The 17143-nt window shown below is 41.1% G+C and overlaps 2 protein-coding genes across 2 annotated transcripts in view; one reads left to right on the forward strand and one right to left on the reverse strand.

The window, feature by feature from the left end:
* lama2 (laminin, alpha 2) overlaps positions 1-7430 on the reverse strand; it is a 118329-nt gene extending 110899 nt beyond the window's left edge. Inside the window, exons 1-3 of the mRNA XM_025057060.1 lie at positions 7288-7430; positions 6974-7017; positions 6616-6890 (exon numbers count right to left, since the gene is read on the reverse strand). Of these exons, the coding sequence (XP_024912828.1) occupies positions 6616-6682 (67 nt within the window). The 5' untranslated portion in view covers positions 6683-6890; positions 6974-7017; positions 7288-7430. The remainder of the gene's footprint in view (positions 1-6615; positions 6891-6973; positions 7018-7287) is intronic.
* A 1240-nt stretch (positions 7431-8670) lies between these two features.
* On the forward strand, positions 8671-15878 carry LOC103381241 (vesicular inhibitory amino acid transporter-like). Its single transcript, XM_008313508.2, has 8 exons — positions 8671-8774; positions 8876-9401; positions 12744-12880; positions 13632-13746; positions 14217-14419; positions 14499-14736; positions 15043-15205; positions 15479-15878. The coding sequence occupies exons 1-8, from the start codon at positions 8671-8673 to the stop codon at positions 15784-15786; spliced, it is 1794 nt and encodes a 597-aa protein (XP_008311730.1). The 3' UTR covers positions 15787-15878.
* Positions 15879-17143: the final 1265 nt, after the last annotated feature.

The raw sequence follows: 17143 nt of genomic DNA on the forward strand, positions 1-17143 counted from the left end.
GAGGCGGTGGCAGCAGCAGCACCAGCAGTGGTGGCAGCAGCAGCAGCAGCACTACAGGCCCCACAGGGGAAAGCACATTTTCCAATATTAACACACTAACACTGTTAAGTGAACACAAACAATGTTCAAAAGACAATGTCTTCAAATAATAAACTCTGAAAAACAAACTGAAGCTGAATTTTTTTTTTCAGGAACTGTTCCAGAAATAAGTAGAGCTGGTTTATGGCCTGTATTTTTGTGCATTTCTTCATATTATAATAAATAATCAACAAAAACGTATTCAACATTTAAAGGTTTATGTACAAAAATAGGTTATTTAAAATATGTTAAGTTTGTCAAGTTACAGTTGAAAGAAAGATCTCTATCACTATTTCACCATTAAAATCAGTATTTTTTGTATAAATGACTACATGAGACAGTTTAACATGTAAACTATAACATTCATTTTCAAAATGTCATCCATGTTACTTTCTGGTCACTGTCAAAAAGGAATTGTTAAAGTGCGTCTCTCCACACTTGGTAAAAATCTAGCCGCCACTTCTAGCACTTCTTCATCTTCCAGACAAGAAAAGTAAACCTTAGAAAATGTCAAAAATCTTAGACTCGTCGGGTATTTTTTGAGGCCGTGACAACTTTTCAACATGATGAAAGCCTGCGTTTGCCATAAACTTTGTCATTAATTTGACATTTTTTTCAAGATTCGTATTTTTCAACTTTTCCACAAAGCCTCTCCACGGTCTCTCTCTCTCTCTTTCTCTCTGCTTCTCCATCACACCTGCACTAAAGACAACCGTGTTCAGCAGATACAACTCCAGGTTTTTATCCTTTAAAAAAAAAAAAAAAAAAAAAGAAATCAAAAACTCAAGGCCACTAAAGCGAAATTTAATTTGCTCTTCAATATAATAATTCACCGTCCTCAGGTTCAGTGTCTCCCATTAATGCGGCACAGAGTTATTTATGTTTGAATTCCACAGCCGTTCCTTCTGACGCCCTGAGCGCAAACTTTACATTTTAAAATCAGCAGGTATTATTCCGCTGCAGGCGCGGAGTCGTGACCTACTTCTGCCCTGACACCGTGTCGAGAGTCAAGAAAAATATTAACCTGACTAAGATTCCAAATGTCAGAGTGGCTGCGATCCTCCACACCCACCTCGCTGCTTCATCTTCCTCCACCTTTTCTTATTGACAGGGAGGATGCAGCAGATTTCCAACTTAGCACCCAGTTAATTTTAGCTCCCCTACAGCACAGAGAGAGAGAGAAACACACACACACACACACACCTGTTGGTGTCCATGTGGTCTATGTTTCAACACAGTGTCCTTGATTAAAACCTGGCTGCCTTAAAGTTTAAGTGACAACTTCACAAACACAGTGTGACAGTCAGCCGCACGTGTACGCAGTACGGGCGCACGAGAACATAAATGAGTCCAATCTCCGATATTAAACCTGACAAATTCAATTACATCTGCCGAGCTCAAGCTGAGGCGTGCAGATCCTTGCATCGAGTGCCTGATTGAATGGAAAGAATGGACTTCCTGCGTATAAACGGATAAATAACTAGATGAATGATTAAAAGCTGAGGCTTGGAAATTAAATCAGGGACAATAATGGAGTCCTTCTGCCAGGCTGTTTACATACGGACGTAAAGTTTCACAAATGAACTCACAGCCAAATGGTGGTTAGCAGTTAGCACGGACAAAAAAAAGGAAACTTCCTGAAGACGGTGATGATTTTTTCATTCTCCAGTTACTGCGTTTTATTTTCAATGGTGATGATTTTTTCTCCAGTTACTGCGTTTAATTTTCAAAAGATTGGTTTAAAAGAGAACCACTAGGATTCCAGTTCTGATCATTTTGACATTTAATGTTTTCTTTTGATGTTTTCCGCTCAGATCATCAGTTGCTCATGGTCTCTCCACATCACACGTCCTCTTCCAGGCGTCCCAGCTTGTCTCCTGTCACCCGTCCACCCTGACTCTCTCGTCTCTGAGAACAAGTCTGTTTAAAGCTCTCCAACCACCTGCAGGTTCTCGTCGCCTCATCCTCTGCTCCGACCTCATCCTGTGCACAGCGGCCACTTGATGTCCTTTATTTAGGACAAATCAAAGCCTCTACCTCACCCAGCATCAGGAGACCACGTCCATCAAGTCCCTGTGACGGCAACAGAGGATCTTACCAGTCCACGGCCTCGGAGGATCAGAGGATCTTACCAGTCCACGGCCTCGACAGGTTCGATCCTCTGGACCACAGCAGATGAACAAACAAGAGCAGCAGTTTTGGAGATTACCAGTCATCACAATCTGACCCTCGTCAAACTTGATCAAATCCCTTTACTTACTCCTTTTTTCTGCTTGAAACAAAATAAAAATTGTGATGAATAAATGTCCACTAACAGATGTCGTGGCCTAGCAGTAAGAAGACCGGACTCGTATTCAGGTAATCGCAGGTTCAGGTTCATGTTCTGTCTAAGAAACGGTCACCGCTGCCCAGGTGATAAACGCAGACAATAAAGTCCATTTTGTCTGTTTGCAGTATACGTTATAATTAGTGTTATTCACTCCCCCTCCCTCAGCTGACCACTGCCCCCTACAGGTATATGTTCAATTAGACCCACAACAGACTAAGAGCTTGGAGCCTGATTCACGATGAAGAGGGATTTATTGGTAGTCATGAACCAATCTCACAACATCAGCACCTACTGTACTGTCAGACGGGCCAGAACCACAAGGATCGATGAGCACCTCACTGATCCAAACTCAGGGAGCGTCTTCTGTACTGGATGTTCAGGACCAGTCAAAAGGTTCTCAGACAGATCGTATTATTTCTAAATGTGTCTGATTTTAAAAACCAAATGATGTTCAGACAGGTTTTAATTCATCCTTCAGGTCTTTCAGTTGATTCTCATTGTCGTCCGTTGACATTTCCACAGATAGTGGATAAATCTACTCTTCTGTGTGTACGCTGCGACAAGGACAGGAGGCTAATTCAATACTACGGTCCAGCTACGGTTGTGTTTCTCAACTTAATCGTCCATGTAATCTCAGTGATTGTCTCTGCAGTCCTCAATCACGGCTGACCGGCGGTCTTTCCTGGCCGCCTTTGATGACTCAGGCCCAACTAATCAATCAAGAGAATCCAAAGTAATTGGTAGCCGTACATTTTACCTTAATGAATGTCTATCGTGCTCAACATTACACTTCTTTAATTACAGCAGCGGAGGAAAAAGGTAGAACTTAAAGGAACAGACAACATATAAACCCTTCTACCTCCTCTATCTCTGCCCAGCTCCATGGTTCCCTCCGGCCTCCTCTCACTTTTCTTCTCTTCTATCTTTCGTTCTATTCTTTTCCTTAAAGGCCATATTGATTATATTCAGTACATTTGAATCCCAGCCTGGGAAAAACACAGTCTGAGAGCCGTCCCCCCGGTGTCTTCCATCCAAACTGTTCAGCTAAGCTTGACTGCTTTCACATTAACACAGCAGACTCACATCAACATATTTTAGGAACATTATGACATTGGGAAATATTTCACCGCGTAAAATTGTTGATTTCTCTGATGTCATTCAGTGCCGTACCCTCAGGTGACTTCACACCACGCTGGTTTCCTCCTGCCTGGGTTAAATCCACATTATCATAAAAGTATAAACACCACTGTGGTTGCTCTGAAGAGACCTTTAATCTACTCATTTACTGTCCTTTTTGTATCAGAGGATCAGGTTCTCTACTCCGGTCCAATAAGCACCAATGCTGAAATAATTTTTGTCAACCCATCCTGATGTTCAGATGCTGTTTTAATGACCAGCTTTTCCACAAGACAAATTCTGAATAATTCAAGTGGATGTGTTCAATAAAATGTTGATTTCTCTGCTGGATTAAAAAAACTCTTGTTCATCCAGCCACACTGCTGCCCCCTAGTGTGATGACTTTACACACATTCGCCTTAATCCACAACAAATCCAACAAGTCAACTTGTTTTCTGGTAACATTTCCAATTTCATCCAGCGGCGGCTACACATTCTTGACATTTTACTATGTTTTTATTGATATAGTTGTTTGTCTTTGCTGCACAGACCCATATGTCACAGTGACAGTTCAGAAAGTACTGCAGGAACGATCGTATCGATACGTAGAAAAAACAAGGGGGAAAAAACAACTCGAGGCGTGAGAGAAAAGCTGCAGATTTGTTGGTGTGCTGCTGACAGCACTACGGTGTTTTGTGGTCTTCTGATAATGCAGTTGAAATAGTATTTGTACTGTAGTGGAGACAAGTACGGGTAATGAACAACACAAAAGCAGAGACCTGTAAGTACGGGTAATGAACAACACAAAAGCACTTTGTCTACTCTGTTAAACAGCAGCCGCAGATTAGATTTTTTAAAATCAAACATTAGAAATAACTTAAATGTTTCTTTAACTTTTCTGTCTTACAAAAGATAAATATGACTGTGACGGCCATGTAATCCTAAACATTTTCTGCAGCACCCCCTGTGGTGGAAAGGGGACCTGCCCCGTACTTTAAGCACACCTATACTAGTCAACACGTCACTGGCTCTGAACGTCACCTCATCTACTGTGGGATGGTCACACCTGTTCCACGACCATCTTAGCTAATATTAGCTCGGAAAAAACCTTTTCCAAAAAAACTGAAAACCCAAATGGCCAGACTCTTCTTCAACATTTTACTTTTCTTTATATTATTAATCAAAGTTGAAAAGTTAAAGTCCCTAGCGTTAATTTTTCATATACTATTGTTCTTATTTTCCTTCCATCTTGCTGAATCATCTCTCTCTATCATCCATACTCCCCTCTCAACTTTCCATCCACCTGTGCTTGACTGCACCCTTCTCCCCATTTCTGCCTCTCCTATTCCTCTCTATTTCACCTCCCCTCCTTCTTTTCCTCCTGTCCTCCTTCTGATTATCTCCTGATGTCTCTCTGAGCTCCGTCGCTGATAGAGAGCATGCCTGGTTGACATGCCTGGTAATGAGGCTCCTGACACAGATGGTCTCTCCCGCCCCCTTCTACTCACTTTTGCTTTTTCACTCCCTCTGTCTCTCTCTCTCACACACACAAACACACACACATCCATCCTGATTGCAGCCCCCCTCACCCATTCTCTCTCTCTCCATCCTCTCCTCTGCAGGGGTCCAGAGAACTCCTGTGTTAAACAGTAACTGGAGATGTTTGGAGGAGGCTGCAAATAAAAAACATGGCCGACACCAGATTTGTCTCATTTTTCAAACAGCCCCAAACACCTAACCAAAGCTCTGCAGAGACACACACAAGTAAACAAACTCTCACATCATAAAACAGTTTTTTTTTTCGTTCACTTTGTCACAAAATAGGACAACTGGCCTTGTCGAATATTTTTTTCTTGTATATTCTGACTATTTTGCTGGGTGCCATATTGATTTCACCCCTTCTGTCAGTCCATCATCTCTGTCGAGGTCTCTTTCGCTCATTTTTCACTGTTGACTATGTCATGGCCTCAACACTCAGCACAGCACATAATTAATCTTCCACAGCATCACAAATCATCAAGTTAAAGAGTCTAACATAAACCAGCTTGGGCTGTGAAAGACCGCCTGACCTCGAATAAATAGGAGAAAAATCATATTTTCTCCTGTTTGCCCTGAAGGCATCCAGACATGCAGATTGATGTGGTTTTAATTGTCTGGTTTTCTGAGACATTCATCTAAGACTGTCTGCAAAACAGTACAAGAGGGATTACATGGATGTTGTTTGTGGTGCTCTCAGCTTTGAGAAAAATACTGGAGGAAATCAATACATCTTTACCAGAATTCAACAACACGTGCTGTGGAAATCACACCAGAATTACAGCAGCTAGTATTTTTATATGCAAAAAACCAGAGGGCTGAAAGTAGGATCTATACAGGTTTGTTAAACTGTTCCATGTACTAGACCAATGTATAACATTTGGTCTAATCAGAGGTAAAGCCACGTTAGTCAAAAAATAATTAACAAAACATAACTAAATGTTTTCCAGGAAACATGGACAGAGCTGGAAATGATTGAACTGTCCATCCATCCATTTTCATCCGCTTATCCGTTACCGGGTCGCGGGGGCAGCAGTTGCCACCCAAATCACATTGCACCATACCAAACCTTCCTGCGGGTGGTGAGTCCACTGGAAGGTACCAACCGCCTTAACCGGGATTCGAACTTGCCCAGGAGGTGAACCCTGGGGTTCCACACCAATGACAGAGACATTGCCTCTGGGCCAAAGCGCCACTATGATTGAACTGTTCTTTCATAATTCTTTGGAGCAAACATAGACTCAACCCATTAAAAATGTTGTGTAACATATTCAAATAGTCATATAAAAATGAATATTTAAAAGCAATAAACACAACAGTTGGAAACGTCATCCATGTGCATTAGTAACTGTGTTGTTGCTGACACTGAGAGTAAAACTAACTTTAAAGAATAATAATAATAATAATAATAATAATAATAATAATAATAATAATAATAATAAAGTAAACATCTGCATCTGTGATCGATTATCTTCGTTAGTACAAGGGCAGCCTGCAGACAATCCCAGTGTTTTCCAGATTAGCTGTGTGTCCACTTCGGTGTGTCGGGGACTCACCTCTCTGCTGAGCACAGCACAGCTGCAAAAGCATCGCGGTACAAAGCGAGAGCAACGGCCGCTTCATCTCTGCGGCAGCCTGGAGCCTGAAGCCTGGAAATCTGGAGCCTGGAGTCCGGGTCCTGCAGCGCAGTTTGAAGTGAATGCCGAAACTTTCCCAGGAGTTGACCCCGAACTCTCTCCATGTGGATACTCCTCCTTCCTTCTCCCCTTTCTCCCCTTCTCTCCCTCCTCCTCCTCTTCTTCTTCTGCTGTCCTAAGTCAAACTTAAAGCACTGAATTCATAAAAAGGAAGGAAGGAAAAAGGTCTCAAACGTGTATTTTATTTTACGTTTAAAAAAATATCAAATATATTTACCAGTGGCGTGTTGTGTCTCGCCGGGGCCTGTAGTGGCGTCCTGCCTGAGTAAATATATATATTAATGACGTAATTTTGTCTATAAAGAGTAGTGAAGGTGTCTATGAAGATTCTCAGTCGTCCAAGTCATGGTCAAGTTTGAAAAGTTCTTTTCAAACTCCTTAGCTCCTTAGCTAACTCATGTAGCCACAATAACGCCATTACTAAAGCTACTAGCTAACGAAGCAGAATACAGCCACTGCTTTGATATGACGTACATAAAAAAGAGTCAATAATACAATTACAATATCATTAAAAAAACACATTTTACTCACCAAAACTTCCGGTCAGTTGTACATAAACACCTTCCTCTTCTCTTTCCTTATGGATTGCTCTGTCCTGTCGTGTTTGTGACGTACATTCTTTTTAGCTAAGAATGTCTCAACAACAGCGCTGGACATTTTTTTTGTTTTAAATTTTCGTTAGATTTCGTTTGGTAGATTCGATAATATTCTTTGACGTCCAATCAAATCACTCAAATCGCCAACGTAACTCTGGGCGAGCTAGAGGGCCATGTTTAAAGTCAACTCAAAATCTGATTGGTTAAAGACATGTTGCTCTCGCTCTCGTTGCTATTCTGTTTCCGAAGACTTTAGGGCAGATTTCTTTCAATGTAGGAACACAAGAAGCTGAAATATGATTGGATAAAAAAACTCCAAGTGAAAAGCCGAGAGCGAGAGCAAAAATTATCATTTACTGCACTTTTATCAAGTAATTTATAAAAAGCAACGTGAGGCACAATAAATAAAATCTACAAAATATAAACAGGAATAAATATAAATAAATATAAAGGACCAACAAAAACCATGGACAATAATAAAAAAAATGCCTCGATTGAAACGGGTCAATAAAACTACTGCAGAAAAAAGTTGAAAGTAAAGTCAAATATTTAAAGAAATATCATATTTTAACTAAATACAACTGCCATTGTTCTTTTAGGTCAAACGTCATGGAATAAAAGTATGTTTTTATGAAAGAATTACAACCAATTTTTCCAAAGTTCCAGAACTGGAACTAAAAAGAAGCCTGTTACATATATCCAGAATAATGCTTAGCTTCTTCTTAAAGGTATTATTATCCAAAGATGTAACAAATGACATTTGGTGATCCAAAATTCCTGAAATAAAATGGAGGAAATAAACAATGTAAAGTATAGAAAAGTAAAAAAACAAATAAACAGAAAACGTGACCAGGAGTGGACACAAAAATTTAAGGTCCTCCCAATTTCATGCACCTCTGTTCTATGGCTCCTCCTGGTGCCCTGCACTGCTCACCACAGTCTGGGGCAGAAGATGTGGGGAGAAAAAAAACAGCACATGCATGAGTAGGAATTAACTATATTCATTTATTTTTTTGCGCAGTATAAATGAAAGATTTATAAAGTTTCATAAAGTTTTTTTTTCCCACTGCATTAACTTTTCACTGCAGGTCATTATGTCTGTTCATATCTGTTTACTCCGTCACTCTTCCCATCACATTATAAATTTACAGTTGAGCAGCTTGTCAATCACCTCACACACACCTTCGTGTGTGTTGGACCTCTGCCACTGTTGGTTCTCTGCAGCATGAAGTTTGTCCATTTTTTTTTTTTTTTTGCTGGTCCAGAGTCTGTGGAGCTTCTGTAGAGCTCCAGACCTCCAGAGACTCTGTGGCTGAACATGGAGTCTCCTCCTCTGGCTCAAACTGTGAGGCCGCCCTGGACTTCTGCTGGTTCTCTCTGGGACTGGATGGTGTCGAGGTTTCACCAGAAGTGGACTACAAGGTGAGGGAGACAAGGATATGGTACATACATACAATTTACTCTTTTGCAAAAAAATTTAAACATAATAACTGGAAATGTATTTGCTGATTTCTTGGCCGTAGGTTCTTTCATAATGATGAGGAGATGCTGGTTCTGACCCACAGCGATGAGCTAAACAGAACCTACGGCGGTGAGAACGGTGGTCCACCTGTGACTGAGCCCGACAGTACCAGTGAGAGACAAGGACCAGTTTCTGACATGACAGGATGCAGCTCCTGGTCCACTGGTTTCAAAGAAACCAGATCTACCCTGGTCTGCACCGGAGCCAGAACCATCACTCTGACCTCTGCAGTATCCACTACAGACTGGGTGAAAAGTACCACCAGTCGCCTGGAAGAAATGAAATATTCTGATGTCCACCTGCAGAAGATGAGCGGCGGCACCGAGGAACAGAGCGGCTTCGACCAGAGCAGAGGAAACAGGGACAGAAGAGAGAACACAGAAGGACAGGAACCATCAGACGGAACCGTTCATTTCTCAGAGTCACGTGGAGACGGTGGGAAAGGAGGGACCATTTCTGTTGATCCAAGTCTTCGCCCCACCATCACTGCCTGGGAGGCTGGCTGGAATGTGACTAATGCCATACAGGTACACGTGTACATGTAAACATGCATGGTCAAAAATCAAAAATCACCACCCAACAGTGATGAACACAAAATATAAAACGTAAAAAGTATAAAATGTTCAAGCTGATTCTCTCTGGGTTTTTTTATTATTATTATTATTTTCGTCAGCAGCAGCCCTCACTCTGGTCTTGTAGGCAGTTTGTCACACTGACTAAATGACTGACTCTCTTGGTCTTTATTTATAATCAACCCAGATGCAAATCAAGGCTCCTGGTCACAGTGTGTTCTCACAGCAGTCATTTCTAATGGCTTATTATGCTGTAAAATTCCGGGTCGTATTCAAGCGCTGCGCTCATGTAAATGTGTTCTTTCACTGCATAACTGCAGTGTAATTGAACAGCCTCACCGCGTCCGTGGAGAACGCATAATGATATTACGGTGTCAATACAATACACACACACACACACACACATACACTGGTAAACGAAGATGCTCACACACTCGTCCCTGCAGGAAATGAGGTGTATATTTGTGCAGTGCTGTCGGCGTCAGATGGCTGTGAGCATGCAGATGTTTAATCAGAGCCACGGCCGCTGTCAGTCCATAAATACATGTATGAACACACCACGTTTAGCACACAAACTAATGTTGGTTTTTGGTTTATTTATGGACGAGGCCAGGGCTTCACCCCCCCCCCAAACCCCAACCACCACCACCAGAAACCAAACAAAGCAGATACGTGAATGAAAATGAATGTAGAATTTTATTTTGTGTAACCACAGCGCTTAAATACTCAATAAATCTGGAAGAATTTGCCACTGCTTGCAACAAATTCAACAAGAGGTTAGGGCAGCATTAGGGCAGAAGCAGGGAAATTAAATATCAATTTCAATATTTTCTAAATCAATTTTTTCTTAATTGCAAAACTACATTTATTTACAGCATTTTAAATGAAGTTCATTGATGTTTTAAAGCAGGCGTGTCAAACTCATTTTCACTGGGGGACACATCAGCAACACAGTTCCCCTTGAAGGGGCCGGTTGTAAATGGAAGACTGTATAGATCAGGGATTCCCAACCCCCCGGTCCTCGGACCAGTGGGACACAGTGAAAAAAATGTACTTAATTTTTACTAATTTACTTCATTCAAAGAAAGTCCAGTTATATCCATTTACTTTCTTTATTCAAAGATAATCCCGCATTAATTGACTTGACTATTAAAGATGCTCATACGCTAAATGATTAAAGTGTTTGTTGTAACTCAGACACTGTGACGACCACACAGGAGATACAAAAGACTCAAACAAGTCTCTGATGTGTATTAGACTCCAGCAGTCTTAGTCAAGGGGATAACAGATGCTTCAATAATGAAAAGATCAGCACTTTTTATCTTCTGAAGGAGGAAACCTGTGTTTTCCACCAGTTCTTTATTGATGCCAATACAACTGAGTGTCTGCCAAGTTAATCAAGTTTTTATTAGAGAGGAAAAAAATTTTTTTTTTCTACCACAAATGCAAATATCAGCTCCCTCAGTGAGGGGAGTGTTATGAAAGTTTGATTTCCAACCTGGTTATTGATGAAGCCGCTCCACTTTGTGTGTTTTCTCCTCAGATGTTCTCAGCACTGAGAAGCAAGAAAAGAAACTGCAGTTCAAGTGTTTATTGGAGAAGTTTGTTTGTTTTAAATGTGACCTTGGGTCAAACAAGGGGATTTACAAATGAAAAGGAGTCAAGAAATTTGTACTTCACCGCATGTCTATATCCCAATTTAAATTTGAAGTTATATTTAATATCGAATAATAAACAATTAACAATTATCACAGTTAATTAGGATTTATTGTGATTACCCTCTAATCAATCAAATTAAAAACTAAATATTTTGCTGCCCTATATATATCATTATTATTATAATAATCAATAATCTTACGTCTGTAAATGACTTGAGGAAAGGAAACCCAACGTAGAAACGTATCAAGTCTGGAAAATAAAATGCATTTTGAGTTGTTTAAATGTCAAACCAGTCCATTTTCTAATCCCCGCCTGCTGCCAAGAGACATTTCTCCATCACCGTCCGTGCACAGTGTGTGCGTACTTGCATTAAACATTCCGTCTGACCTGGAGGGCAGTGGTTTAAATCCTGCTCCTGCAAAGTCCGAGGAGGAGCGGTGAATATGTAACGATTATTCACAGAGAAACCAAAGCAGCTTTGGCCGCTGATATAATATTGGTAAGGAAGTTTTAAAAAAAGACAGAAGCTAAAGTACATGGTCAATATGGGCAGAATCAGAGGGATTTAAAGGTGGCTCAGGGGTCAAACTGTGGGAGATACAGGGGCTGAAGGAAATCATCTTTTTTATCCTCCTCCTTCAAAGTCAATCGAGGATCTCATTCCTCCTCCTCCTTGTTGAGCCCGTTGTGATTGGGAGCCGTTTCAGGTTGTGCTCGGAGTAACCAATGAGGAATTAGCTGGCAGCGGTTCAAAGAAAAGGAGGAGGAGAGCGAGGGGGAACGGGAGGAGATGAAATTCGATACTTGAGCGTCAGATTCCTCTCAGACCGCTTTCATCCTCAGCAGATCCATTTGAACATCAAAGCTCCAGCAGCAGATGCCTAACGCAGACCAGTTACAGACTACAGCAGCTCCGAGAGGATGTGTGTTTGTTTGTGTGTTTGTGTCTGTGATCTGCTTCCATCAGCCAGTCTCTGTGTGTCCGTGTTACAACATCCAAAACACAGCGGCTTTATCAAAGAGGCCGTTGTCTCATCTGATCTCCTCCAACCTCCTGATCTCCATCCATCAGGTCCCACTGCTTCCTTCTCCTGTTTCCCTTTCTCCTACTTGTTTCCTCTCCTCTCCTCTCAGTCCGTCTCCCTGGCACCCCACTCTCTTCCTCCTCCTTCTTGGTCTCTCCAGGCACCAAGCCTAAAGTTTCCTCCTCTCCAGCCAACCAAAATTGCTTATTTATCCCAAAAAAAAGTAGGGGAGAAAAAGAAAAGTGGCCTCCTCACCAGCCAACCAAAATTGCTTCTTTATCCCAAAAAAAAAGTAGGGGAGAAAAAGAAAAGAAAAGGATTATAAATAATGCTGTGTTTTGATCAGGGCATTTATTTTAATCTCCCTGTCATTTTCTACTGCACTCTTCCATTAGCAGGTACTTGGTAATGGACAAAGTTATTTGTATATATATATATAAGTTGTTATATTTTTTCACTCATTTTGATAATTTGATCAGAGGAAGCAGATATTTTTTCACTTATTTTGATAATTTGATCAGAGGAAGCAGACACAGCAGACGGTTCACTGATGGAGAGCCACTGTCTCTGTGTGGTGACTTCTTACCTCCGTGTCTTTTCTGTTCCCTCTCAGGGCATCTTTGTGCTGGGTTTGCCATTTGCTCTGCTCCAGTCTGGTTATATGGGCCTGGTTCTGTTGGTTCTGTCGGCCTGGGTCTGTAACTACACCGGGAGGATCCTGGTCACCTGTTTGTATGAAGAAGAACCAAGGTTATTATTATTTCTTTTTTATTTCCACTGGGTGACACTTCATTTCCAGCGACAGTGTTACGGATGTAGCTCAGCCCAGCAGATTCACTCTCCATTATCAGGACAGAGTTGTTATCAGACTCTGTCGTTGTCACACTTTTCCACTGCACTCCCCAAAGAGGATGGAATTTTATGCAAGAATGACCAGCGCACGTGACAGCACTGTCGTATCTCATCTCTCTTTCATCTGTTTTCTGCAGACACTTGGCAGGGATTGGAATTTTAGTCACATCACAGCACAGTTTTAAAACCAAACTTCATTTCAAAAAGGAACAACTGGGCGATAAAACCAGACTCCAAAGAGGCTTATGGTAAAAAAAAAAAAAGAAAAAAAAGAAAAAAACTGAACAAGGATTTTTGAGCCTGTTGAAGAAAATGTAACTGAAAAGAAGATAACCAAAGCTTAACAAAAGCAGAAAAATTAGCCTTGAAATTACCCTTTAAATTACCTAAATGAAAAATGAACAATGAGAAACATAATTTAAAATTGGCTTTTAAGAAAGGCGTATGTGTGCAGGAGTTGGAACAACACTGGCAAAACTAAAAGCAACAAAAAGATTTAAATGTAAAAAAACAAAAACAACCTCTAATTAATTCTTCAAAAACATTTATTAACTTTACTAAAAAGTCCTGACGAAGCTCACGTATCCTTGACAGAAGCGGGAAGATGATAAAATGCAAATGTTTGTAGTAACGTCTTCTCATCTTTCAGTGGGATGTCTAAAGTCAGAGTCCGACAGAGCTACCAGGACATAGTGGAGGCCTGCTGCAAAGGATTCTGGTCCAGTTGGTCAGGAGTGGCGGGCTGTGTGGTCAATGTTGCTCAGGTAGTGTAGAACCAGCCACCACTCTCAGGTGAATTCTTTATTTCACATCTGGTGGAAAGCCTTAAGGCCTCCATAACAAAAATAAATAACCCTTTTTTTTTTTTTTTTTTTTTTTTGAGCAACCTGAAATATTGTGGATTGCTTTTTTTTCCCCCACAGCATCTGTTTTTATCAGTACAGTTCAGGGTTTTCACCAGGATTGCAACGGAAACCTGTGGAATTGCATCATTTCTTTTGGATCATTACATAAAGAAAATATGATTCTGTTACCAAATCCCAGACCACATCAAGTCTGGAATCTTCCAATATTATTTATGACTGAAGATTTGTAGTAAAGAGAAGAAAAAAGAAAAAGAAAAGGTCAAAAAGTCTTTTATTTCACATAATAAAAATAAACATAAAAACTGTTGTTCTCCTTCTTGCTGTTTCTCTTTTTGTCTTTTGGAAACATTTTTTCTTTTTTCTCTCAGGTGATGGAGCTGTTGATGACGTGCACCCTCTACCTGGTCGTCTCCACCAGTCTGATGTCTGACTGTCTGTCAGGGACTGCTGTCCCCAGATCAGTATGCTCTCTGGTGTCACTGCTGTTCCTGCTGCCCTGCCTGCTGCTCACTGATCTCAGACCAGTCTCTGTTCTCAGCCTCTTCTGCTCACTGGCCCACATCCTGATCAGGTCTGAGGATAAAGTCATAAACAACAGATCATTATTCAGTAATTTGGACTCATTTGTCTCCTTGTTTTCCTCTGCTCAGCCTGATGGTCATGCTGTACTGTCTCAGTCGCTCCAGCACCTGGTCCTGGTTCACTCTGTCTCTGTCTGTGGACCCAGAGAAGTTCCTGGTCTCTGTGGGCGTCATCATCTTCTCGTACACCTCTCAGATCTTCTTGGCTCCTCTAGAGGGCAGTATGGAAGACAGGGGGCAGTTCAATGCAATGTTAGCCTGGACTCACGGAGCTGCCTGTGTAATGAAGACCATGTTTTCTTTACTGGTCAGTGATTTATTTTCTCAGTATCTCGTCCCAGTCCCAGTTGATTATTGATGTTTCGATTATTCAATAGATATATATACATTTATCTCAAAATAATGATTTTAGAGGGTATTTTATCAGATGACAGCCCCCAAATTCTAAAATAGTTTTGAATAAAAAGTCATTTAAAATAAAAGAGAGACAACTATGACTTGGAGTTTCTACTTTTAAACTAATTAGAGCAGAGAGAGAGCAGAACGAGGACGGGAGGAAACGAAATACCTTTGATTGATGGTCTGACTCCGTGGGTTGTTTTTCTTTCATTAGGCCGTGTTGACCTGGGGTCCAGAGACCAGTGAAGTCATCACAGATAACCTGCCCTTTGACCTTCGACCTCTGGTCAATCTGTGTCTGTTGGCCAAAGCCCTGCTCTCCTACCCTCTGCCGTTCTACTCTGCTGCTGAAATCCTACAGTCCTGGCTGTTGACAGGTGAACAAACCTGATGATGACGCTTCGACTGTTGTCTCCCACATTTTGCACATTTTGACATTTGTCAACGTTTGTGGGTCATGGGAACTAATACGTAAGTTGACTGTCAACACACGTGTCACCATTGTTTGCACTTGTTGACAGTCATCAAACATCATCAGGTGTTGTATAAATGGTGATCAGGTTGTTTTACTGTTCAACATTAAAAACACCCGCTCCCTCCAGGCTACTGTCAACCTCCTTGCACCTCCTTCTCCTCATTTCTACGTCCAGACCCCGCTGCCCTGCGATACTCCAAACACAGGAGTGGAGGCGTGTCCTGCTCAGCTCTGCTGGTCCGTGGCGCCTTACTGACGACATCCCTCCTGGTCCCCAGGTTCTCCTTGTTGATGGGTTTGACAGGCAGCGTGACAGGGTCAGCCATGACTCTCATTCTGCCCTGCCTGTTTCACCTCAGACTTCACTGGGGTCGCCTCACTTTGAGGGACCGGCTGATTGATGTTGGTATACTGAGTCTGGGGGTCGTCTGCAGTCTGTCTGGTGTGATCTGCTCGGTGAAAAGACTAGTAGAGAGGTTGTAGGAGAGAAAGAAGAAAGAGTGAGAACGGGTCAATATGGAAGAGCAACCAGCATCAAATGAATAAATGTAAGCTGATAAATAGATAAAAGACAAGAACAACAACCAGCATCAAATGAATAAATGTAGGCTGATAAATAGATAAAAGACAAGAACAAACATTGGTTCAAAAATAAAAATACACAACAACTCTATAGACGTTCTGACATCACAGGTGGGTAGACAAAAGAATCATCACCTAAAATATTAAAAGTATTTCCCTTCTGACTATGACTGAGAAAAAATGGCAAAAAAACAAAAACAAAAACACATTTGCATTTTACATTTTTTATATCATTATTTTTCTTTCAATTCCTGACAAGAATCTGGGACTCATGACCTAAGTAGACTTTATTTGACAAATCACCTGTGGTTTATTTTTTTTGGTGGCATTCTTTATGAGTTAGGTTGTAAATAATATTTAAAAAGGAACTAGGAACTGAACCTGAAAAAAAAAAAAAAAATTAAACTTTGTTCCACCCGGCCTGTGTTGCTGTAGTTGTAGTTAGACGAGATAATTGTGGCCCATTTATGCTGGAACAAGCTGATCTGCAACACGCCATTCTGTTTCTGTTTCCGATGATTTAACGTGTAAGTGAGCATTTTTGTGCAGTGCAGAACGAAGATTAAAAATGCAGCCTGTTCTTTGTTGTAAATGCACGAGTTTAATCTTGGCGTTGAAACGTGATGTAATTAGCCCCCTGGGGAAATAAAACATTATAACTCGGAATGATCTGGTTCTTTCAGCTGGAAAGGATTGACTGATGTTTGACTTTTCTCCTGTCAGACTCTCTCTCTCTCTCTCTCTCTCTCTCTCTCTCTCTCTTTCTGTGTTTGTCTGTGCTCTAAATGACTCCCATTATAACAGCTGGACTGAATGGTATCATAATGACCCTGTATGTTTCATTTATTCCCACCAGGCGGTGCATTACCTTACTGCCCACCAGGGGGCTAGTTTTGGAGTTCTGTTTTGGATAGTCTGATGATAGTTATTGTCTGCTAACATTGTGTTTGAGGACATGTGAGCAGGCGTGGACAAACTGTTCCACAAACTGTTCCACAAACTGTTCTAAATCTTAGAAAACCGCGCTCCTTAAATGCCTGGTTATGCGTACAGCGGTCATTAATACAAACAGAATGGGCTCATTTGAATATTATGTATAGCGTTTTATAGTATACATTACTTTCATGTTGCAGCTGGTAATTGTGGGGCTCAGTTTTAATCACCTTACAGATTTAATTACTGTTTTACTAGATTTAATTACCGGGATCTATAAACTTTCACCTTGACTTGACTGGTTCCACAACAACGTCGCTGCTGT

The sequence above is a fragment of the Cynoglossus semilaevis genome, chromosome 7 (assembly GCF_000523025.1).
Source record: "Cynoglossus semilaevis isolate Cse_v1.0 chromosome 7, Cse_v1.0, whole genome shotgun sequence".
NCBI lineage: Eukaryota > Metazoa > Chordata > Actinopteri > Pleuronectiformes > Cynoglossidae > Cynoglossus > Cynoglossus semilaevis.

Bases quoted from the DNA above. Each gene is read 5' to 3' on its own strand.
- LOC103381241 (XM_008313508.2), top strand. From the start codon at position 8,671: ATGGAGTCTCCTCCTCTGGCTCAAACTGTGAGGCCGCCCTGGACTTCT. The intron at 8,775-8,875 runs GTGAGGGAGACA...TCTTGGCCGTAG, and splicing joins CACCAGAAGTGGACTACAAG to GTTCTTTCATAATGATGAGG. The intron at 9,402-12,743 runs GTACACGTGTAC...GTTCCCTCTCAG, and splicing joins ATGTGACTAATGCCATACAG to GGCATCTTTGTGCTGGGTTT.